General features: G+C 43.6%; 1 protein-coding gene across 3 annotated transcripts in view; it reads left to right on the forward strand.

Moving 5' to 3' along the window:
• Positions 1-3,503: 3,503 nt before the first annotated feature.
• GPAT4 (glycerol-3-phosphate acyltransferase 4) overlaps positions 3,504-23,721 on the forward strand; it is a 33,377-nt gene continuing 13,159 nt past the window's right edge. For 2 of the 3 annotated variants that reach the window (XM_039235655.1, XM_039235657.1), the window contains exons 1-2: positions 3,504-3,609; positions 16,099-17,097. In XM_039235655.1, the coding sequence (XP_039091586.1) occupies positions 16,933-17,097 (165 nt within the window). In that variant the 5' untranslated portion in view covers positions 3,504-3,609; positions 16,099-16,932. Of the gene's footprint in view, positions 3,610-3,884; positions 3,994-16,098; positions 17,098-23,721 lie in introns of those variants that run through there. The other variant, XM_039235656.1, reaches the window with a different exon arrangement.

A 23,721-nucleotide genomic window follows, 5' to 3' on the forward strand; every position in this document is an offset into this window, starting at 1 on the left:
GATATATACAAACAACAGGAAATTTAAGGCTGAATACTTAAAAAAAAAAAAAAAAAAAAAAAGGAAGGACATTTTGATGATCATGGATGAACCTGAAAGGCATTATGCTATGTGAAATACGCCAGTCATAAAAAGGCAAATACTGTATGATTCACTTAGATAGAAGTATGAAGTATGAGAAATCAAACTCAGAAACAAAAGTAGAATGGTGGTGGCCTAGGGCTGGAGCAGAGAGGGAGTGGGGAGTTTTTGTTTAATGGTATAATTTTCAGGTTTTCAAAAAAAAATTTTTTAATGTTTTATTTATTTCTGAGAGAGAGAGACAATGTGAGCAGGGGAGGGTCAGACAGAGAGGGAGGCACAGAATTGGAAACAGGCTCCCGGCTCTGAGCTGGCTGTCAGCATAGAGCCCAACACGGGGCTCGAACCCATGAACCATGAGATCATGACCTGAGCCGAAGTTGGACGCTTAACCGACTGAGCTACCCAGGCGCCCCAATTTTCGATTTTTCAGGATGAAAAATTTGTAAAGATTGGTTGCACAATAATGTGAACATACTTAACATTACTAAACTGTACACTTAGAAATGGTTAAGATGGTAAATTTTATGTGTAGTTTACCACAATTAAAGCCAAATTTTAAAAAGAACACGTCTTTTGCTTAATTCGTCTTTTTCTCTTGCTGCTTGGAAATAAGCACTGATGTTACTGGTTGTTTAGTAAATAGTCCTGCTTCACCTCTTAATATCAAAGGCTTTTACATGAAAAGGTATCCATGGAAGGGAAAGAAGTTATACAGCATACTTATGGGATTATTCTACTGGGGGAAAGAGTATCTTTTTTTAAAAAATATTTATTTATTTATTTTGAGAGAGAGAGAAAGAGAGAGCAGGTGTGCATGAACAAGAGGGGTGAAGAGAGTGGAAGAGAGATCCCAAGCAGGCTCGAAGCTGTCAGCACAGAGCCCAATGCAGGGCTTAATCTTACTAACTGTGAGATCATGACCTGAGCTGAAATCAAAAGTCGGATGCCTAACCAACTGAGCCACCCGGGTGCCCCAGGAAGGAGTATCTTTTAAAAGGAGTATCTTTCCAGGTACATAGCACCGTGTGCCATACACACAGCAAACACAATGATTCTAGAAGCACATTTTGGGAAATTAGCTCAAAGTCAGAATGACGTGGGGGTTGTTAAACCTCTCAGGTAAACTTGAACCCTGTGCTCCCTCTTTTTGAACAGACTATGCTTCATCAGGCTTTTAAGATTAGTCACCTAGTTTTTGTATTACAAGAGTATTTTCATTCCAGTAAATACCTCAACAATCTAAAGAGAGTCCAAATTCACCGCAACAAAGAATTTAGTGTTGGATGTAAACCTAGTCATGGTATAGGCAGTGGGCCTTCCATACAGATAGACCTACTTTGTGTCTAACTCTTCAAGCATTATTTGCTCATTTTATCTCTCACATTTGTATTCCTTTGCCTAGAAATGAGTATGATAGAGATGTGCCCAGGTCATTGACCTTTGCAAACAAAACTCTGGAGAGACTGAACCATATTAACCCCGTTCTTATTGACTCCCTTTTCAAAAGGAGGTTTGATTGCCTTCCTGCACTAAAGAAGTTTAGAGAAAGCTCCAGTGAATACATTCATGCATGTGTGTGTGCGTGCACGCACATGCATGTTGATACAACTGAGTCTACTATTTGGCTGGGTAAAGAATCAACCAATATCATTTGTGTTGAAACTCTAAAATGTGTGAAACACTTTTTAATTTCAAAATTATTGTATAGAAAGAACTGTAATATGTGGTAAGAATTGTAAGAAAAGGTAAACATGAATACACAAAAGCAGAGCAGGTGGACAGACTACTTCCAAGTTTTGACTTGTTCTGGGGGCAGGAAAGGAGACCAGATATAAGAACTCAAAGAGCATTTAGGATGGTGGTAGCCACTTTAAAACTCTAGCCCTGGCACCGAGGAGGACATAAAAATGTATGATGTCGTTTTCTTTACGGAATTTAATCTAGTTGAAGATTTGACATGGCCATGCATTATTTGACTTTGTATCATCGGGATTCTGGCAAAAACTGGCCATGTAGGAAGGACTCAGTGAAGGTCTGTTAAATGAACAGATAAATGATTGCATTCTAAATATGTGATAAGTCCCAAACAGGTGTGGGGATGAGTGGTCAAGTGTTTTGGAGCACAGCCATCATTCTTACAGTCAGATTTTGAGGTCTAAGGATGTAGACTTTACCCTGAAGATTTCTGATCAGGTTATTTAGCAGGGAATGGCAATCTAACACTAGTATACAGGATAAACTGGGGGCGGGGTGGTTTTAGAGGCAAAAAAATGTCTTTTAAGAGCAAGAAGGAGAAGGTTAACTTTTTTTCTAAGGAGAATCCATTTTAGGGAAGATGATAAACTTGGGTTAGGCATTTGTGGGTTTTGGTTTGTTTGTTTTTTCTGAGAGAAGGAGAGTGTGTGTGTGTGTGAGCAGGGGAGGGTCAGAGAGAGAGGGAGTTACAGAATCTGAAGCAGGCTCCAGGCTCTGAGCTAGCTGTCAGCACAGAGCCCAAAGCAGGGCTCCAACCCACGAACCCGTGAGATCATGACCTGAGCTGAAGACGCTCAACCGACTGAGCCACCCAGGCGCCCCAGGGTTAGGCATTTGAAGTCGAAGAGATAGTGAGAAATACACAGTCAAACTCCAGCAGGCACGAGCTAGACTTCAGCGGAGAGATCCTTTCCAAATTGAAGTAGACAGTAGACGTTGGAGAGTTACACCTTCAAGGGAACACGGAAATTGTCCTTACAAACCCCTTGAACTCCCTGGCTTCGCTAGGAAGACAAATGAGACTCAGAGGTGATATTGATGATGGCGATGATGTTGATGATGATGATGATGATGATAATGGTGGTGGTGGTGGTGGCAGTGACGATGATGGCAGCTAATGTTTCTTGATCATGCCAGGCCTTGGGCTAAGTTCGTTACATACAGAACTGTATCTCTCTGCACACTCACAACAGCCCCAAGATGACAAGATAATTTAGGGACTCAAGCGTCTTACTGATCAGGGCTGATTTCACCCTTTTTAGAATCTATACAAGTGCATCTCGTGAGAAGTAGCCAGTATTCAGGGCCAGGCACAGCTCAGAAACGTGGAGACTCCCCTTTAGGAAGCGCTCCCCTTATCAGAGCAGGCATCTCGGGGACGCGCGCCACAATGAGGGGCAGGCGACCAGGGCCCTGGAAGCACAGTACCAGCCTCCGCGGCTCCGGGCCAGCCCGAGGTAACGGCGGCTGGCCCGCCAGGGGGCGCCTCTGGCGGTCCCAGGCGCGCCCGACCGTGGGCAGGTGACGCTACGCCCCGCCCCCGCCCCGCCCCTCGGAGGCCGCCGCCCGGCGCGCGCCCGGCGCTCGGGCGCCCGGCGAGAGATTAAACGGCGGGAGGGGTGGGGATGGGACGCGAGGGGTCACGTCAAAGCGGCGTAGACAAAGGGCGGGCGCGCGCACGTCTTTACGCACGCCTCGGCCAACGGCAGCGGCCAAGGGCGGGAGGGATCGTCCACGGAGGGACTGGGAGTCCCCGGAGCCTCGCGGTCGGTGAGTATGACCGAATTCTCCCCCGTCCTGAAGGTCACTAGCCCCAGGGGAGCCGACAACCGGCCGGGGGGTTCGGGGCGAGGGGCCTGCGGGCTGGGGACAGCCTCCCTACGCCGCTCCGGCGTCAGGAGGCACCATTGCCGCTTTCTGGGGTTTCCCGGCCGGTCGGAACGTTCTGCCCCCTCGCCCGCAGTGGAACAGTCCGCGCCCCTCCCCGGGCGCTGGCCGCGCCGCCCTCCCGTCCCGCCGCAGCGCCGCGGAGCCCGCGCCCAGCCCTCCAGGAGGCCCGTGCCGGGCGCGTCCCGCCACTCCCTGCTCCGGCCGGCCCGCGTCCCAGGTGCTCCGCAGCCCGCACCCCGAGCGTGGAGGAGTGGAGCTTGGGAGGTAGAGATCACGAGGAAGCGCCTTCACCTGTGATTTCTTAGGTCCTTTGGCTTCCCCGGGATGTATAGTCTCCTCGCTTGTTCTGCAAAGGAACCCATTTTTCTTTCTTTAGATTTCCCTAACCCCCGAAATCCCTTGCCTTTCCGTTTTGATTTCATGTCCTGCAAGGAATCCTCCTACCAGAGGGTTTATTTCCTCACTTCCGTTTCACATAGGGTTTTAACTTTTGCCGTTTGAAAAGTTTAGGGAAAATCTGCTGCAGGAAATGGTATGGCTTCGTGGAAACAGGTTCCATACTCTACGAGATCTAAGTGCCTCTCACTGCTCATGCCCTGAGTGCCATGGATCTTCTCAGTGATAACCTTCTTGAGAACAATTCCTTTCTGGTTGATTTTCCTTAATTTTGGCTGAACTTCGAGTGCCTCTGCTTGGTTTCCTATCCTGTCGATTCTCTCTCACCCCAAGGGAAATGGTTTGAAAGCAGTTACCCTGTGCCACAGACTGTAGAAAAGAGTTCTGTAGTAATGCCAGTCTGGTATTCTTCTCACTTTGATAGTGATTTTTTTCCCCCCAAACTTTGTATTATGGAGAATTTCAGACATACAGAAATTGTTAAATAGTAAATCACATGTCTCCATCATCCGGCTTCAACAACTGATCTTCATGTTAAGTCTGTCCCATCCACATCCCTGTCCATTTCCCCCTCTGGGATAAATCCTTGATGTCAAAAGTAGTTTGGGATTCAAAATGAAAATCTTACTGTTGTATAAGGTCATAATGTACTCTTTGGGGACATATTCTGTTAGAAGTCCCTGGACTAAGAAGTACATAGCAGCATTGAAGAAGGGCCAAAAAAAAAGAGTACCTAAAATGATCAACCTGCTGGAAGACAGGTTGAAACAAAAAGTCTTTAGGTTCGGATGAGCACTTCCAGATCATCTTGTCTTACGTCTTCATTTCTAATGCGAGCTCAAGCTCCATAGAGCTTCAGTGACTTGTCCAGATCTACAGGAATAAGAGCCCACCTGAGTCTGGAAACCTCTCCCAACTCCACATTCAGTCTCCTTTTTCCTGAACCGTAGTCCTTGCCTATAAGTTGTATCTTTTAGGAAAGGAAAATGTGCAGAAGGGCTGTCACTGAAAACTCTTACAGTGAAGGGTTTGGCTGGGTTAATATGAACTTTTCCATTAAATTAGGGAATAATGAAACTAGGGGATCTATCTTAAGCTATTTCTTAAACTAGGGTCGCCTGGGTGGCTTGAGTTAGTTAAGCGCTGACTCTGTTTCAGCTCAGGTTGTGATCTCGTGGGTCGTGAGTCCTAGCCCCACATTGGACTCCGTGCTGACAGCATGGAGCCTGCTTGGGAATCTTCTCTCTCACTCTCTATCTTTCTGCAACCCCACCCCCACCCCCGTAAAGAAATAAATTTAAATATTTCTTTAGATAGGGGACAAATGAGAAAGTCTAATCACAGCTTTTAGGAAACATAGGGAAATTCTGACCGTAGAAGGGGAATACCAGACTGAGAAGAAGAACAGCCTTTAAAAGATGTAGGTAACATTCGTAACTAAGGGGAACTGGGATGATTTGGCATGAACTCCTAAGTCTTGCCCTTGATGGCAAAGAGAAGATAGTACATGAAACATCCTTTCTTGCTATTAACAGATAAGAATCCTAGGCTGCGTGTAACATGGGTTAGGCACTTACTTTCTTTCCTTTTTTGTTTCTGTTTTTTTTTTTTTTAAATAAAATCATGGAATGCATTAATTAGCACACTTTGTGCTGTTAAGTTTCCTTAACACCAGAAAGACCAGTAAATTCAGTACTTGCATCCCAATCTTCACCCTTAAATAGTTGGAGGGGATATTGTACCTCCAAAGAATCCCGCAAATAAAGGAATCTTTGTATATAGAGGTCATTGAGTTTGCTTATAAATTTAGTTTCTATGGTGTGACATAGTTGTTTATGAATTATTTTCAGGATGGACTTTTGTTAGTTTGTGACCTAAATGCAGTGGTTGCCCTGCTCCTCCAGCTTTTGGGAATAACTGCTAAAGTAACAGTGTCTGGGTGTCTTGGTAAATCCTTACCCATAAAGACGTGGGTGTGGGGAGAGATTTTATGTTTTGCATGGGGTTTTTTGGGTTTATGGCATCAGAAAGAGTGCAGTGGTTAGTTAGGATTCTAGCCTGGTAAAAATGGTTTTTGATGAAGAAGAAACTACTTCTCTTATCTATGTGCACATCATAAAATGTTGCTTTTTTTTTATAGATTTCTTGCTTTCTGGAGATAGAAGCTAGAGATGATTTGATCCTGGTTGAACTATGTTGTAAAATTGTTTCTTCAAGTAAAATAGAACCTGATTATCGCTTGTCATTTACTTCTGTATTGTTAGGGTCAAGGGGGGACTTGACCAAATATCATCAATTCCATGTATCACTAAACTGCAAATTACTTACTGTAGGCTGATGAATGCTTTTTTTTTTTTTTTTTTAATTTCTGAGAGGGAGGCAGCGTGAGGAGGGGAGGGTCAGAGAGAGAAGGAGACACGGAATCTGAAACAGGCTCCAGGCTCTGAGCTGACTGTCAGCACAGAGCCCAACGCAGGGCTCGAACCCACGAACTGCAAGATCATGACCTGAGCCGAAGTCGGACACTTAACTGACTGAGCCACCCAGGCGCCCCAATGAATGCTTTTTAAAAGCACAGTTTAGAGTTAGTAGGAGTGTTATGAAAATTGAAGTTTTTTCTAACTCTAAGTACTGTCTCTCCTTTAAAACACAGGCATGCATATACACCTGTCACCCAGTCATAGGGTTTTGTCTCCTTTCATTGGGCACTCTTTTAATTTGCCTTCTGTAGTAGTAATTAGTGCATTTGTATTGCACTTCCTTTGAAACTGTAAGCCTAAGAGCTGCAGTATCAGAATAATGCTTTGCAAGAAGGAACATAATAAATTTCTGTTGACATCTTGAATTAAAATACCAAAAACCTGGTGATGAAATCTAAATCCAAGGAAGCTGAATGATTTACCAAATAGTAGCAGAGCTGTGCCTGAACTCTTAGCTAAAAGACTCCTGAGTTTCAGTTCTAAGCTCCTCCATTGTACCATTTTCTTCACACCACAGAGGAATGGGGAGGGGAAAAAATATCATATGTATGTATATTTTTCTTTACCATTTAGACATATTTTATTTTCAGGGTCTGTTTAAAAGTTTTTGATCAGTGCTATCCAGTAAAATACAGACCACATACATTTTTTTTTTAAATTTTTTTGAGAGAGAGAGAGAGAGAGACAGAGCGTGAGCAGGGGAGGGGCAGAAAGAGAGGGAGACAGAATCCTAAGCAGGCTCCAGGCTCTGAGCTGTCACCACAGAGTCCAATGCGAGGCTCGAACCCACGAACTGTGAGATCATGATCTGAGCCGAAGTCGGGTACTTAACCACTGAGCCACCCAGGCACCCCCATAATTTTAAATTTTGTAGTAGCCACTTTAAAAAAAAAAAGACAAACAGGGGCGCCTGGGTGGCTCAGTCGGTTAAGTGTCCCACTTCGGCTCAGGCCATGATCTTGCAGCTCTTGGGTTCGAGCCCTGCGTCAGGCTCTGTGCTGACAGCCAGCTTAGAGCCTGGAGCCTGTTTCAGATTCTGTGTCTCCCTCTCTCTCTGACCCTCCTCTGCTCATGCTGTTTCTCTCTGTCTCTCAGAAATAAATAAAACATTAAAAAAATTTTTTTTAAATAGAAAAAGAACAAAGAAACACATGAAAATAATTTTAATCATATATTTTATTTAACCCAAATAATCCAGAATATCATTTCAACGTAAATTCAGTATACAGATTATTAATGAGTTCTTCTACATTCATTTTTTTTATAGGTCACTTAAATCTAGTGTGTACTTTACATTTACAGCACACTTTAGTTTGGACTACTCACATTTCAAGTGTTCAGGAGTTCTATGAAGTTGGTGGCTGCTATGTGCGATAGCACAGATCACTGTCTGAACATAAAGAGACAGGAACAGTTCAGGTTTTTAGTGATACTCCATTCTGAGGTTGAAATAGAGTTTGTGGTTGTGATCATTGGTTTTTTTTTTTTTTATGTTTTAGTAATTTTTCTTTGCATAGTTAGGATTGTTTCAAGTTTGTGGCAAGTTGAACAAAGAAGTCTGACAGTCCACAAATTTTGTACCTTTATGATGAAATGCTTTTTCTCTTTTTATTTATTTAATTAAAAAAATTTTTTTTGGTCTGTGGGATCAATCTTTCTCTTTTTTTAAACCACCTTAATCATGTTTAAGTGTGTAGTCGGCAACAATGCTTTCTAATTTCAAATAACACTGTTTAGTTGTTAGGGGAAAAAAACTTGAATTTAAAAAAAATAGCCAGGGGTGCCTGGGTGGCTAATCAGTTAAATATCCAACTTCAGCTCAGGTCATGATTTCACAGTTTGTGGGTTCAAGCCCCCCATCGGGCTCTGTGCTGACAGCTCAGAGCCTGGAACTACTTCAGGTTCAGTGTCTCCCTCTCTCTCTGCCCCTCCCCCACTCAAAAATAAACATTTAAAAAAATTTTTTTTAATTTTTTAAAAATAAAAAAAGAATAAAAAATAGCTAGTACTGTAACTCAGTAGTAAAATAACCTAATAAAAAAATAGGAAAAAGATTTAACACTTCACCAAAGTAGATGGATGGATGGCAAATATATACAAAAGATGCTCAGTGTTATTGGTCATTAGGGAAATGCAAATTAAAGTTATGAGATAGCACCTCACATCCCTTAGTATGTCTAAAATTAAAAAGACTGATCCTGTCAAGTGTTGGTACAGTTGTGGAGCAAATGGAACTTTCATGCATTGCTGGTGAGGATGCAAAATGGTACAGCCAGCTTGGCAGCTAAATATGCACCTGTTTTAGACTCAGTCATTCCACTTCTAGGTATTTACCAAGAGAAATGAAAACGTGTGTCCATATAGACCTGAAGGTAGCAGCTTTATTTGTAACACTCCCAAACGGGATCAGCCCAGTTGTCTGTCAGTAGGTGAATGGGTAAACGAACGGTATGGCCATGCGCGGGACTGTGGCTAAGCAGGAAGAAGGAATGCTGCCACACACATGTTGACATGTGCAGCAACGTGAATGATTCCTCAGAATATTATGCGGTGTGAGATAAACCAGACAAAAAAGAAATTTTTTTTTAATTTTTATTTATTTTTTTTTTTAATTTTTTTAAATGTTTTATTTATTTCTAGGAGAGAGAGAGACAGCGTGAGCAGGGGAGGGTCAGAGAGAGAGGGAGTCACAGACTGAAACAAGCTCCAGGCTCTGAGCTGTCAGTCAGCACAGAGCCCGACGCGGGGCTCGAACCCACAAACCACGAGATCATGACCTAAGCGAAAGTCGGACGCTTAACCGACTAAGCCACCCAGGCGCCCCGAAAAAGAATTTTTTAAAAGGCAAGGAAGTTGCTTCCAGTTACATACACAATACTGGAATGTGAAAGCACCATTTCTGAAATGTAGCTCACAGAGTGGTGTTCTGACACGTCTTGGGTCATAAAACCCCAGCAGATCAAATTGTTCTTTCTTAGGGCTGATTGCCCCAGAATATAACAATACCCTGTGTCCTTTGCCCTTTTTTCTTTTCCAGCTTGGAAGACTTAATGTTTCCTTGGGAGAACTTGGTACCATGTTGTTAGCCAATTCCAACTCAAGTTGGTCTTTTGTATGCAAGGGGAAAGTACTTGAGGTCAGAACAACCTTACTTAAGACCAAGACCCTGAAACTGACCAAATTGCTGTCTTCTTTCTAGTGAGTAGGGTTATCCTTTAACTGACTGTATCTTGGCTTTGTTCCGAGCCATTTGTTTTAATGTAGGATTGATGTCAGCTCTATGTATATTCTTGTTTTTTTAGCACTTCAGGTTCACTTCAGCGTAGTAGCTTTGAGTGCTGCCTGTTTCCTTGGAAACACAGTACCTTTCCTCCTGAGCACTAGTTTCCTAGTCACGCAAATTTCTTGTACTCCACTACTCTAATACAATTTTATTTTACCTTTTTTGAAATTTTTTCATTGTTTATTTTGAGAGAGAGCTCGAGCTTGAGCTTGCATGAGTGGGGGAGGGGCAGTGAGAGGAGAGAGAAAATCCAAGCACGTTCTGCACTGATAGACTGATAGCATGGAGCCCTGTGGCTCATTCTCAGGACCCTGAGATCATGACCTGAGCCGAAATCCAGAGTTGAAATCCAGAGTCAGTGGCTCACTTGAGCCACCCAGGTGCCCTGATAAATACAATTTTAAAAATAGCAAAAAGATAAAGTGTCCTTTCCCTTCCACTCCTAGAGGCAGCAACTATAGCCATTTTGTGTGTATCTTTCCAGAGATCTATATCTTTACAACTACATACAAACTATATATTATTTCCTTTTCCTCTCTCACAATTGTATTTACTGTGAACATTGTTCTGCATCTAACTGGTAGATTGTTTCTTGTCTGTACACAAGTAAATGTCTTTCTTTTTTTTAACAGATGAATAGTATTCCATTGTATTTTCTGTTAATGGAGTTGGATGTTCCTTTGGATACTACAAACAGCACTGCAGTCAGTAACCTTGCACACGTCATTTTGTATATACATCAGTACAGGGTTTCTCAACCTTTGGCACCATTGTAATTGGGGCTGGATCATTCTTTCCCATAGGAGGTGATCTGCGCATTATAGGATGCTTAGCAGTATCCCTGACCTCTTTGTACTAGTTGCCGGTAGCTCCCCATCCCAAGTTGTGACAACTAAAAATGTGTGCAGATATTAGCACACGTCGGGGAGAAGGAGAAGGTGGCCAGGCATAAAATAGCCCTTGGGTGAGAACTATTGTTCTAATTTATCTTGAGGATAAATTTTCAGAAGTAGAATTGGGGAGCCAGGGTTATGTGTGTATAAAATTCTGATCGCATTTTCTGAGTTGTTCTTCATAGAGGATATACCATTTTTACACTCCAGCCAGCAGTATTTGAGGGTATTTTCTCATTTTCTTATTTTCATCAGTACAGTGATTTATAAAAGAAATTGGGTTTTTTGGGATTTTTTTGCCATCTCACTAGTTTTAATTCCCATTTCTGTGCTTTATAGCTAACCTTATATTGAGTGCCTAGCACTTGCTAGGCAGGTAGTATTTTTTGGCTTGTAGGTTTTATGACATACTTTGAAATGCCTTCCTCTCTGTGCTGCCCTCTTAAAGTTTCGTGTTTAGAACTGAAGACAGTACTCTGGGTTTCTTATCCTAATGGAATGATAGTACATACCATTTATTGAGATCTAATATGTGACAGACATTGTGGTTGAAAAATGCATTACCCCTGTGTAGCCTTAGCGACATTTATGTTTAATGAAGTGGCATTTTTTCTTCCTTTGAGTTGGTACGTGGTGGCATCTTTCTGGACTTACTCTGGTAGTCCTGGTCTCCTGAAGTAGGATATGTCACAATGAAATTGACCCTTGAACAACCTGGGCAATAGAGGCACTGACAAAATCTGCATGTAACTTTGACCCTCCCCAAACTTAGAGCATACCGTTGGCTTGAAGCCTTACTGATAAACAGTCAATTAATACATATTTTGTTCATGTATCATGTACTGTATTCTTATTAAAAAGTAAGCTGGGGCGCCTGGGTGGCTCAGTCAGTTAAGCGTCCGACTTCAGCTCAGGTCATGAACTCATGGATCATGAGTTCGAGCCCCACATCAGGCTCTGTGCTGACAGCTCAGAGCCTGGAGCCTGCTTTGGATTCTGTGTCTCCCTCTCTCTCTGCCCCTCCCCTGTTCAGGCTTGCTCGCGTGCTTTCTCTCTCTCTCTCTCAAAAATAAAATAAGCATTAAAAACTTTTGAAAAAAGAAAAAAGCTAGAAAAAACATGTTATTAGGAAAATCATAAGAGAAAATATATGTACAGTACTGTATCAGAAAAAAAATCCACATGTTAGGGGACCCATGTAGTTCAAACCCATAGTGTTATTCAAATTGCAGCTGTATTCGATTATGCAGTTAGGAATCATAATGGTCCCTGACTTGTGACTGGGTCAGAATTGGTTTAGATGACCTGATTTAAATTAAGTTCCCTCTTATTTTCTCTTCCAGAATTCTCTTTTCCTTGCTAACAATCATCAAAGTGTGAAATTACGACTTTGTGTATGCTTATTTGCTTAGCACTTGTCTCTAGGCACTAAATACATGCCTGACATAATGTGTGACACATAGTAATGTGCCCAGTGAATATTTGTTGAGTGAATGAAGAGCCCTGGAAATTGGGTCATTTGGGAGCTTAAAGGCCCAGATTTGCCATTCAGTGAGTTGAAGAGTTTAGGTAGCTTAGTGACGGACTCTGTCACATTCCTAGGATGAAGCCACCCTCCCTCCTAAAAGGCTCAGAACTACTTGGTTCTTCTGTTTTTCTGTGGACCATTTAGGCTCCTGGGGCAGCCTTGGTCCAGATTACTCTCAGGGAGTCTGGCCGAAAGCTGTGGAAGTCAAGAGAATGAGTAAATACCTCATGCTTATGGAGTCATGATTATATTTACTTGAAGCAAAGTGATTATCTTCTCCTGAATGAGCAGTTATCTGGAAGTTGTGTGATAGAGCTCTGATGTGACTGATTTTCTGATACTATTTCCAGAGATCACAGTGGGCCTAAGACACCAGTATTACGGGTTTAATGGCTGCTCTGCTGATCCAGCAAGATAGTTAATAACCGTGGTTTGCTTGCCTTTTCTCTTTACTTCGAAGAATCTACATGGAGATTGTTTAGTGTTGGCCAGATAACTTGTTTGGCTAAGGTACTGTTCTCTGTTCTGGAGTCTGGCACCCATAAACATGAACTCAAGGGTGGGTGGGACCACGGGGATGGCAGTGAGTTCAGTGCCTCTCGGGGGAGAAAGGAGCAGCTGGGTCATGGTTGGCAAACTGTGTGGGGTCAGGTAGTATATAGGCTGTGTTGTAGTCTCTGTCACATATTATTCTTCGTTTTTTACTGCTCTTTAAAGAGGTAAAAACCATTCCTAGCTCACTCCTAGCTTATGGGCTATGGTTCGTCAACCCCTGAAGAAAGTAGTTTATTGCTAAATGTGTTTAATATTTGGGGGACATGAATCTAGAATAACCTTGGGAATTCTCAGTTGATTGTGATTCAGAGAAAGAGATCTACACTCTGCCATGGGAAGTCAGAGGACCCTGGTGTCTGTCATCCTGGGTCCATGGAACTCAGGGTGACCTTGACCAGTGGGGCAGAGGGGTTTTGTTGCTTCTTTCCCATGGGAGCGCTAGACAAGGGGGACAGGACAGAAGACTGGAGCAGAGGTGTGGCCCTAGAATTAGGCTGGAGTTAGACAGGTTTGAAGAATACAGTGACTCAGCAAATTAAATGAAGTCTCAGAAATATATCTAATTTCCTCAACCTCTGTTGGTATGCTGGTAGAAATCTGGCATGTTCAGTCAGTTTAGCCAGTTTGTAAAAATGAAAGAGCAGGTTTGTACCTTGGATTCTGAGAACTCCAAATTCTGACACATGAATCCAGATTTGCCTTGTGGTTTCTCTGTGACCACAAGTTCTGTAGAGCAGGTCTGCCATGAAGGAAGTGTTCGCTCATTTCAATAGGGTAGTTTGGGAGAGAGGAGGGCAGTGGTTAAAGAGCCTGGGCTAGGAGACAGATCCACTGGTCCAAGTTCCTGCTCTGATACTTAGTAGCTCCGGGATTCCCCTGACCTACCTGGTCCCCCAAGCCTGATTCCCTCCTGTGTAAGATAGCAGTGATGACGGCTTCCCCACAGGGTTGTCGTGAGACTTCAGCGAGGGCAGGGTATGTAAAGTTCGTTCCGTTAGCTCAGGGTCTGTCATGTTGGCAGTCAGTATGTCAGCAGTGATGATGGTGGTGTGAAAGTGGAAGAACTGGAGAGTCCCAAATAGGAACTAGTATTTGTGACTGAGTGCCACGAAATGGCATGTCCTTTTCATTTAATCACCAAAGGTGCGGGACTGCCCTGGGAGCAGTACTGGGTTAGGAGTCAGAAGCGCGGGATCTGCCTGTGTCTTGCTTGTTCATGATGGGTGACGTGGAAATAATACTGATGACAAGCTATGAGAACATGTGAAGGGTTCTGAGAGTTGTGTGAAGAAAGGCACTGGACGTAATTTAAGGTAAAGGTAATCACCTGCCTGTATGTTCAATATCTTGAACTTACAAACGTATAGGAACAGACCAGAAGGTGACTGGTGCAAAGCCCCGGTGTGTGCTGGAGATTTGAAAACGTGCTTTCCAGTGCAGGACTTGGGCTGGTAACTTGTGGTTAGGAATAAGTAATGTATGGGCGTCTGGGTGGCTCAGTCGGCTTGATCTCGCGGTTCCTGAGTTGGAGCCCCACGTCAGGCTCTGTGCTGACAGCTCAGAGCCTGCTTAAGCTTCTGTCACCCTATCTCTTTGCCCCTTCCCTGCTTGCACTCTCTCCCTCAAATATAAATAAGAACATTTAAAAAAATTTTAAAGGAATAAATAAAATAAAATTGAAATACTTTGTAAGATATTTAAAATAGTGGAGTTTATGCATGGTCATGTTAACTGGAAGAAGCCAATCTGAAAATATAACTCCAATGATAAGACATTCTGGAAAAGGCAAACCTATCGAGACAGTAAAAGATCAATGGTGGCCAGGGGCTCGGAAAGGGCAGGATGAGTAACTGGAGCACAGGGGATTTTTAGGGCAATGACACAATACTCTGTGATAGTATGATGATGGATACACGTCCCTGTGCATTTGTGCAGGCTTCTAAAACGTACAGCGCCAAGGGTGAACCCTGAGGTCAGTGTGGACTTGGGGTGACTGTGATGTAGGTTCATCAGCACTTGTGCCAAATGTTCTGATGGGGTGTGATGATGGGGGTGGCTGTACATATGTAAGGACAGGGCATGTGGGAAGTCTCTATCTTCCTTTCACTTTTGCTGTGAACCCACAACTGGTCTAAGAAGAATAGTCTTTAATTTATTCTTTTAACAATTTTAACAATGTGGGGAGATAGACAACTAGAGGAGTTTAATCTCCATGGAGAAAACGGACAATATCTTTTTTTTTTTTTTAATGTTTATTTTTAAGAGAGAGAAGGTGTGAGCAGGGGAGGGGCAAAGAGAGAGGGAAACAGAGAATCCAAAGCAGGCTCTGCCAGACAGGGCTGGAACCCACAAACTGTAACATTATGACATGAGTCGAAGTTGGATGCTCAGCCGTCTGGATGCATCAACCGATGTCCCAAGCACCCTGGGACAATGTCTTGTAAAATTAAAACCATGCTTTCTTTTCCCTTGCAATTCCATTTCTAGGAATTTATCCTGAAAACATCCTTATATTTGCATGTGCATTTTGTGTGCTAAATCATGTATGCATGTGGTTATTCGTTACATTATTTATAATAACGGAAAAGTAGAAACATGGGTGTCCAACCTCAGGAAACCAGTTAGCTAACTTACCCTACAGTAGGTGAAAACTGTGTGCCTGTGAAGAGTGAGGGAACCCTGTATGCAGTGATGGAATATTCTTCCAAGATACAGTAAGCCAGAGACACAAAACCAAACCAAATCCAAGTTGAAGAACAGTGTGCTGAGGATGACATCATTATTGTTGCCAGGTTGAGGGGATGAGTAGAAGAGATGAATTTTGATCTCCTCGTGTAAGCGTAGAATCCCTTGGGAAGCACATGAAGCCGATAACATGGTTGCATCTGCGGATCAGAACTCTGATAGCTGGGGGGGCACGTAGGTGGGACATTTACTTTTCACAGTATCCCCTCTTTATCTTTGGGGATGTGTCATATATCCGTATATTTGCTATGCAGAAAGTTGGCCAGAAATACCATTGGACTTGAAAGCTATATGGACATCTCTGTGCTTTCCTTCCACGTCTGTGCCTGCCACCTGTTGTTCTGCCTGCTCCCTTTTACCTTGATGACTTGAGAAGCTGGCACTGAATCTAAGCTTACTCTAAAACAGCCCCCCTCCGCACCCCCAGAGCATATTGATGTTTCTCCTCTTGATTTGCGTGACTGATAGTGTTTCTGTTTCCACCCTCAGCTTTGGCAGCATGTAAGCAGCTTCTTGCCAGGAACCCAGGTCACCGCTGAGAAGGAGGCCTTAGGGAGAAAACTGTCCAGAGGAGACCAGTGCCATCCGCGTCTGGAGTTGCACTCCGCGCACGCAGCATGAGCCATTCCATGCCAGCATCTGTGTCCTCCTGGCCAAGACTGTAGCTCTCCGGCGTGGAGGGTCCTGGAGGCAGCACGCACCAGGAGCCCCTCTAGAGGAAGAATGGGGCCAGATATGAACTCTCTACAGTGAACACAGTTTTCAGCTTATGAAGGAGTTTTAAGTAAAACAATTATTTAATTTCCACATATTCAAGTTCAATAGCCTTCTGTGTGAAGTGCCAGCAGTCACCCCCTTCCACAGAAGTTATCAGGATTGTTCTGGCACCAGGGTGAACTCTTCTTGGTACTTCTGGCAATGACAGATCTTCGGGACAGATTTACCTGCTGAGTGCTCTTGAGCGGGAAAGAGAAAGCAAAACTTCTGGAAGGAGCGTAAGGGGAGCAGAGCAGAGATCCCTCCCTTGCTGCTCACCCTCACAGAAACTCCTGGACTCGGACGCTCGTGCTGAAGATCGCTCCTGCCTCGCTCACCTCCAAAGTCCGTCTGTTCTGGGGAGAGCTGGCATTTTCAGGCTGCCTCCTGTGGCCCTTTTTACGGTCCTTCCGCCCCCAGGCAGTCGAATGATGTGAACTTGGAACGGGGTCTGCCATCCTATGGGGACTCGCTTTCTCTCCCCGGCTGGTGCTGTCTGACAGGACCACCCGAAGACAGTGGTTTGTCCTTGGGGCGGAGGCACTGGCCTTGCCTGGACCCTCCACCATGTTCCTGTTGCTGCCTTTTGATAGCCTGATTGTCAACCTTCTGGGCATCTCCCTGACCGTCCTCTTCACCCTCCTTCTCGTTTTCATCATAGTCCCTGCCATTTTTGGAGTCTCCTTTGGTATCCGAAAGCTCTACATGAAAACTTTACTAAAAATATTTGCGGTAAGTTGTGCTGTTTACAAATAGTTGCTTTCACAGAGGAGGGAAGAAATGCCATTAGCAAAGAGTTGTTCTTATCTGGATTATCATCTCTATTGCATACAGAGAAAGTTGAGACGCTGGGAAGTGGCATTTTGAGTAAAACAAAAAACAAAAAAAAACCCTAAATGTGTACTTGTGAAAGCCTTCAGCAGACTTTCTTTTCCAGCTAAAGTACTTATACGCTTGATTCATCTGAGCAAAGATACCTTTTCACACCTTGCCTATTTATTTAAAACAGAGGGATTTAGGATTAAAAACCACTGCCAGACTCTGCCTCTTCTTACGAAACAGATATTGAAACACAGAGCTCCTGCTAAGGTATTTCCTCACTGATAAGTGGGAGAGACCTTTCTCTTGTTCAGACATTTATCTTACATGGGTTCTTGCATTTCAGACAGAAGGAATTAACAGGGCAGGTCACTTGATGAATTGTTTTATTTTCCTAAAGGTAGAGGAGAAGGACAATACCTTTCTTAGCATAGGTCAGAACCTAGCTGATTATACTGCTGAACAAAACTGGCCAAATGTAAAGGGAATGGGTGAGAAGTGAGATTTCCTGAAGTTGATTGGTGCCACAGGACTTTTCATATCTATTGGAAGAGGTGGTGATTGACTAGCAATATCTGTTTTCAGTAGTCCCCAGACCTTTAGGTATTTTTCTTCATAGCTGAGACCATACATAATTTGAGAAATTATTTGTTCATAAAGTGTCTTACGGTTCAGAAAAAATTCATTCGTTTTCCTTTGGTTCCTTTTTCTTAAGTGGACAGGGTGTCTACATTTTATCAGTGAAAAATAGAGACCCTGGAAGATTAAGCGAGCTGTATGGTTTTTTGTGTGTATTTTTATGTATAATTTTATGTATATTATTGAATATTGGGATTTAATATTCCTGTAAGAATTATGATTTTACGTTAAAAAATTTTGAGGTGAGATTGACTTAATGTAAAATTAACCATTATAAAGTGGCCTAGAATCTGTGTATATTCCCTATTCCATTTTGAATCTGTTCCCCCAGATTAATATTTTAAAGTTCATAGCCAGTTAAAATCATTCTAATTGTGACTAGATTTTTAAATGTATCTTCTTATGACTTTTAATGTAGATACTAATTACGCAGTGGAAAATTCATTAAATATATATTGTTGGGCCAATCCATACGATAGATAATCTTGGCCATCAGAAACTTTCTTTGCTGACCACATCTTGAAAATCACTAGTTTGAGACACAGTGATTTAGAAGTGATTTTGGAAATAATGTGCATATATTTATGTATGTATCCAGTTTTGACTTCAAGACTGAGGATTTCAAGAACTAGATTTGCACTTATTTCCTAGCAGTACATACCAGGTGCTGAAAGGGCGCGCTGGGTGCTGTCGTGTGGAGCTGTGTGGTTAATTCAACTTGGCTGGGAGCTAGAATCAGGTGGGCTAGAAAGGACTGCTCAATTCCAGCAAGGTTATAGGTGGCTCTACAAGAGCGCCAGGTCTTTTCTCACTCTTACTGTTCGGAGTTGACCTTAGTGGACAGTAAGACCTGAATGCTGTAGTTGTCAGCTTTAGTATTAGACACAAGTTGGATTTGGCCAGACTGGTTATAGGTCTTGGAAAGTACACGTGTGTGTATCCATGTATACATCTAAAATACATCCGTGCTTGCGGGGTTTTTTTAATAGACTTTTTAATTTACCTTTTTTAGCTCCTTCATCCTTTCCTACATTGGGCTGATAGTCTAGAATTACGGAGCTGGAAGGAAGCTCAGAGATTGTCTTAATTCTGTGGGTCAGTCCTCCAGCTACACATTTAAATGACCTGCGGAGGCATTTTAAAAGTACTACTTATTTGGGAGCACTCAAATCTCCTGAGATTCTGACTCAGTTGGTCAGGATGGGTCCTTTTTTTTTTTTTAAAACTCCCCGAACGATTCTGATGTCTGCCATCAAAAGGTGGAATTCTGATTGACTGCCTTGTGAATATGGACATGCTTTATGACTCGTTTCTAACAAATAGAACCTAGTGGATGTTAATTATACTGTATAACATGTGAGATTAGGTTAAAAATGGCAGTATAACTTCTGTCTGACTCTTGGGATGTTTGCCCCTGGAAGTCAGCCACCATGTCATGAGGAGACCCAGGCCGCGTGTTAGGAATTCCAGCTCACAGTCCCTGACAACCACACACAGGAATGAGCAAGTCTGCAGAGGGTCCCAGCCCTCAGCCTTCGAGCCAGCCAGCTGATGTCACACCTGGTGCAATTTGCAGATTCACAAGCAAACGAATTGGTGGTGGTGGTTTAAACCTCTGCGTTACGGGGCGGTTTGTTACATAGCAATAGATAACCAGACAGATAACATAATATTAAAGAACTTTAAATATTCGTTGATGTTTACACAGCTTATAATACCTTTAACATTTTGTATGTGTATTAACTTTCAGTTTTTGGCAACTGCATTCATATTTTGTGGTTAATAGCATAGGTATGTTAATAGGTTAATAGGTTAATATTATATACCAATAGGTATATAATTTTGTATCCATGTTTTGGGATTTTGTCAGCAGCTTTTACTAGGTAATCTTCATAAAGATGATTAAAACTGCATATCTAATGGCCCCTGCGGTAGCTATACCTGTGCTTTTGGCAGAACTAAGCCTTGGCTAACAGCTAGTTTCCCACAATTAGTACAGTCTTCTATATAAAAGAGCCAGGGTATACCTGCCAAGGGGGAATATGGGTGGGTCAGTGTCTTCCCTCTTCCCTGTTCCGGAAGACTTAACTCAGTGTAGGTCCTGTCAGTGCTGAGCTGCAGAAGGTTCTCGTGTGCAGAGGCAGCAATGGTCTTTAAAAGTGGTTTTCTTTTCTTAATGTTGGTGCTTCACATATATCCTCAGTATAGTGATGATGGTATCATTTGGGGTAAGTCCTGGGAGTGGATTTCCCACGGAGTTGAGGATGATTTGGGAAAGGAGAGAGTAGAAAGTATGGAAATTGAGAGATGGAAAAAAATGACCAGAGTTATTTTCCCTCACAGGCTAGAGATTGACCAGGTCAGGCCGAGGCTGTTGTAATCTAACATTAAAGTGCAAAGCGGAAGTAGCTGACAGAGAGTCCTGGAAAGCCAGTGGTGGTTGTGAGGACATCGAAGAGGCTGTACAGCGGGAGGGTTGTGGGATGAGCATGAGTTTTCTAGTCCAGGGGCCTTTAGCTTGAAATTCGGGGCTGTCCTCACGAGCTCTGAAACTTGACCTCAGTCATCAAGCTTTCCCACGTGCTTCCTTGTCTACAGAGCGGAAGTACGTCCCTCACGTGCCTGAGTGAACAAGTTCATGTCTGTCAGGTCTGCCCTCCCTACCCCAGTGAGAAGGGTAATTGTAACCTAACCTCGAGTGGCTGAAAGGATGAGCTGAACAAGGTGAGAAGGTGACAGTGGTGGGAAAGATGATGGGAAGGAGTTTTGGGTTTTATCCCTCATCTTTTCATGCAGAGACCTTGATGAAGAGAAATTCTGAGAGTTGCTTAATTAAATGCAGCCCTTACTGACTACCTACTGAGTGCAAGGCCCTCTCCTCTATCAGACTTTGCTGGAATGAGAACATGGGTAGGTTCTGGCTCCCGCCCCTCAAGGTATTTATCATCTACTAAGAAAGACAGGTGTATGCATACAGAACCAATTTACAATTAGATGCCAATTAAAATACCCAGGCAGAGATGAACTCTACAGGAATTAAGTAGCTAATGTTTTGTATAAGGGTTGGCATTTGAACCGGATCTTAAAAAGGCAAAAGCATTTTAGAAGTGCAGCCAGTTCATAGTTTAGTGGAGCAAAAACAGCGGGTGCACAGAGGGAGTGAGGTGGATTATAAAACCAAGTGCTTGTGTTTTTTTAAATGTTTATTTGTGTGTGTGTTAGAGAGAGAGGGCAAGCGAGCAGCTGAGTTAGGAAGTGCAGAGAGGGAAACTCAGAATCTGAAGCAGGCTGTAGGCTCCCTCCAGGCTTTGAGCTGTCAGCACAGAGCTTGACATGGGACTTGAACCCACGAACCATGAGATCATGACCTGAGCCGAAGTCGGACACTAAACTGACTGAGCCACCCAGGCGCCCCAAAACTAATTCGTCATGCTTTGGAAAGCTATTGAAGGTTTTTGAGCAAGGAAGTGATATGATCAGATTTGGCTTGAAGGGAGGAAAGAGCGATTGAATCGTCTCTGCATTAATACAGGCAAGAGAACAGACTAGGGAACAAAGGTAATGACATCACACAAGAGGCAGCTGTGAAAGTGCCATTTCAGGAAAGGATTGCCAGGACTTGGTGACAGATGGGAAGCTTGAAAGCTTGGATGACCAGAGGGATAGTGATCCTGGGGCCACAGGAGGAGGGCTAGAGGGACGGGACCGTTTTCGGGGTTGGGAGGAGGTATGCTGTTTTTAGTCCGCAATGTGCTGGTGAGAGGCAGCTGGACTTGAGTGTAGAGATGACCAGCAGACGATTAGGAATATGAGATTGGCACTTCTGTGAAGTAAAGATTTGCAGACTTGCTAGTAGCTACTTGGAGGTTACAGCTGAAGCGGGGAGAGAAGAGAGAGTCATTAAAAGAGGTAGTGTTTGCAGGAATAAAGGTGCTGGATGGTGGGAGCCTGATCTTTCTAAGGGTCTCCTTTGGGTATATATATGGTTAGTTCATGGAAAAATGCAGTGGCGGCTAACTGCTGAGATTAGTGTCGCTGAAACTGTTAGATGTTACTTGTGATTAATTCCTAAATCGTAGTGTCCAATGGAAGGAGCGACTAGCAAAAGTGCACCCATCTGCCTTTCTAGGGACTGTGCCTGCACTTTCCTGCCAAGGTCTGCTTTGGGTTTAATGTTACCTAAGAGTGCAGCATTGTTAATGCCCTTAAATGGTCTCTTCTCTGTCTGGGAGAAGCTGAGAAGGGAATCATTTAGTCATCTGATACTGAATAGCATGGTAAATGGCATCTCACGTCAGGGGGAGGAGAGGAGGCTTATGGGAATGAACTCTGAACCTAGGATTCTCAATTTTATTCTGGATCTGGACACTGTACTTCTGTAGTAAAGCGACAGCTCACAGAAGCCAGCCGTGTGGTTTTGAGACATTGCTCCTGGGTGCACCCCTCCCAGTCAGTCCTCTGCACCAGGCGGAGGCAGCCCGGTTCTGGGGTCAGCCTCTCCCTAACAGGCTCGCCGCTGACAGCCAGCTCCTCCCGCCCTGCCCTCTCTCCCCCTGCTCTGGTCACTGCACAGTCCCTCCTAAACCCGGAAGCATCTTTTAACGTACCTGAAGTGTGAAAAAGCGAAGCTGGATGTATAAAGCAGGAGGGCAAGGCGATTTTTAGGACAGCTCTGTGATGGAGCAGGGATACCTAGAGTCTCATGTAACCTGTACCTTTCCAGGGAAAACCCCACAGCAGTCTTGAATTGTGTGTAGTGAAACAGTCCTCACAGACTTCTAGTGCTCAAGGGGCTTGATGTCATACGTTACCTGCCTGTTGCAAGCTTATCTACGTCTCAGAATTGTCCGTATAGAACCAAGTTTTTCTGATTCTGGCTGTGCTTGCTATACTCACGCATTTTTGGCCAAAATGGATAAGCTTGAATTCTGGTTGAGCAACCCGTGTCTGTATGTGTCAGGCTTGTTCTAAGCTCTTGCTCCTGTTCACCTCTTCCCCAGATGGAATCTGCAGGTGGGATCTGTCTTCCTCCATTTTAGGAGTTTCATTTACATTGTCTTCTAGAAAAGATCATCCATGTGTAGAACCAAAAAACATCAATACGAAATACCTGAAGTACAGGAAATGGGTTATGTGGGTTTTCTTGCCTTAGACCTCTCTTTGAGTGAGTGACTCTAAGCTGTCTGTTTTTTCTAGACAGTGGTGTTTGAAGAGATTTCCCGATGAGGTCAGGTCACTGGTGAAACTCGTGCGCTGCCTGTGGCTGCGCTAGACCATGCAGCGCAGTCTTCCTGATACTCGAGACTCTGCCTCCCGAGTCCGCACCCAGTGCTGTAGGCCGTGTGGGTGTTGCTGGGTCACAGAACGATTGCGTAACTGAGGAAACAGAAGTTTGAAAAGACATCTTTTAAAATATCTGTTCTATTCCTTTGGACACAGACGTAACTTTCTGTGCAGCGCAAACATTCCGGTTAGGGGGAAGCGAGCTTGTTGTCACCTCTTGTTATGGGCGCGGCAGGAGAGACCCTGGCCCGCTGACTCTAGCTAGATGGATATTAATGAAGGGAGGCTGTAAGAAAAGGCTTCTTTTCTAGATCGCTTCTGTAATCTGTTATTATTTCAGTAGCAGTGAGGACAGTTAGGGTGGTCTGCAGTTTCCCAAGTTCTGTCATATACGTGATCTCATTTGATCCCAAGTGACCCAGTGAAGCAGGAGGTTGACATCCTATCAATCCTATTTTGTAGATGGAAAAGAGTGTTGGAATGAGTTGATTAAGGGACTTAGCAGAAGTGTCAAACTAGATTTTTTAAAAAATCTCCAAATATTGTTTTTGTGAAACACTACACTACTCTCAGGCCCTTCTATGTCAGGTCTTGGGGTTCTCCTATTAAAAGGCT

This window comes from Hyaena hyaena, unplaced genomic scaffold (genome assembly GCF_003009895.1).
Source record: "Hyaena hyaena isolate Hyena2069 unplaced genomic scaffold, ASM300989v1 scaffold_100, whole genome shotgun sequence".
Classification (NCBI taxonomy): domain Eukaryota; kingdom Metazoa; phylum Chordata; class Mammalia; order Carnivora; family Hyaenidae; genus Hyaena; species Hyaena hyaena.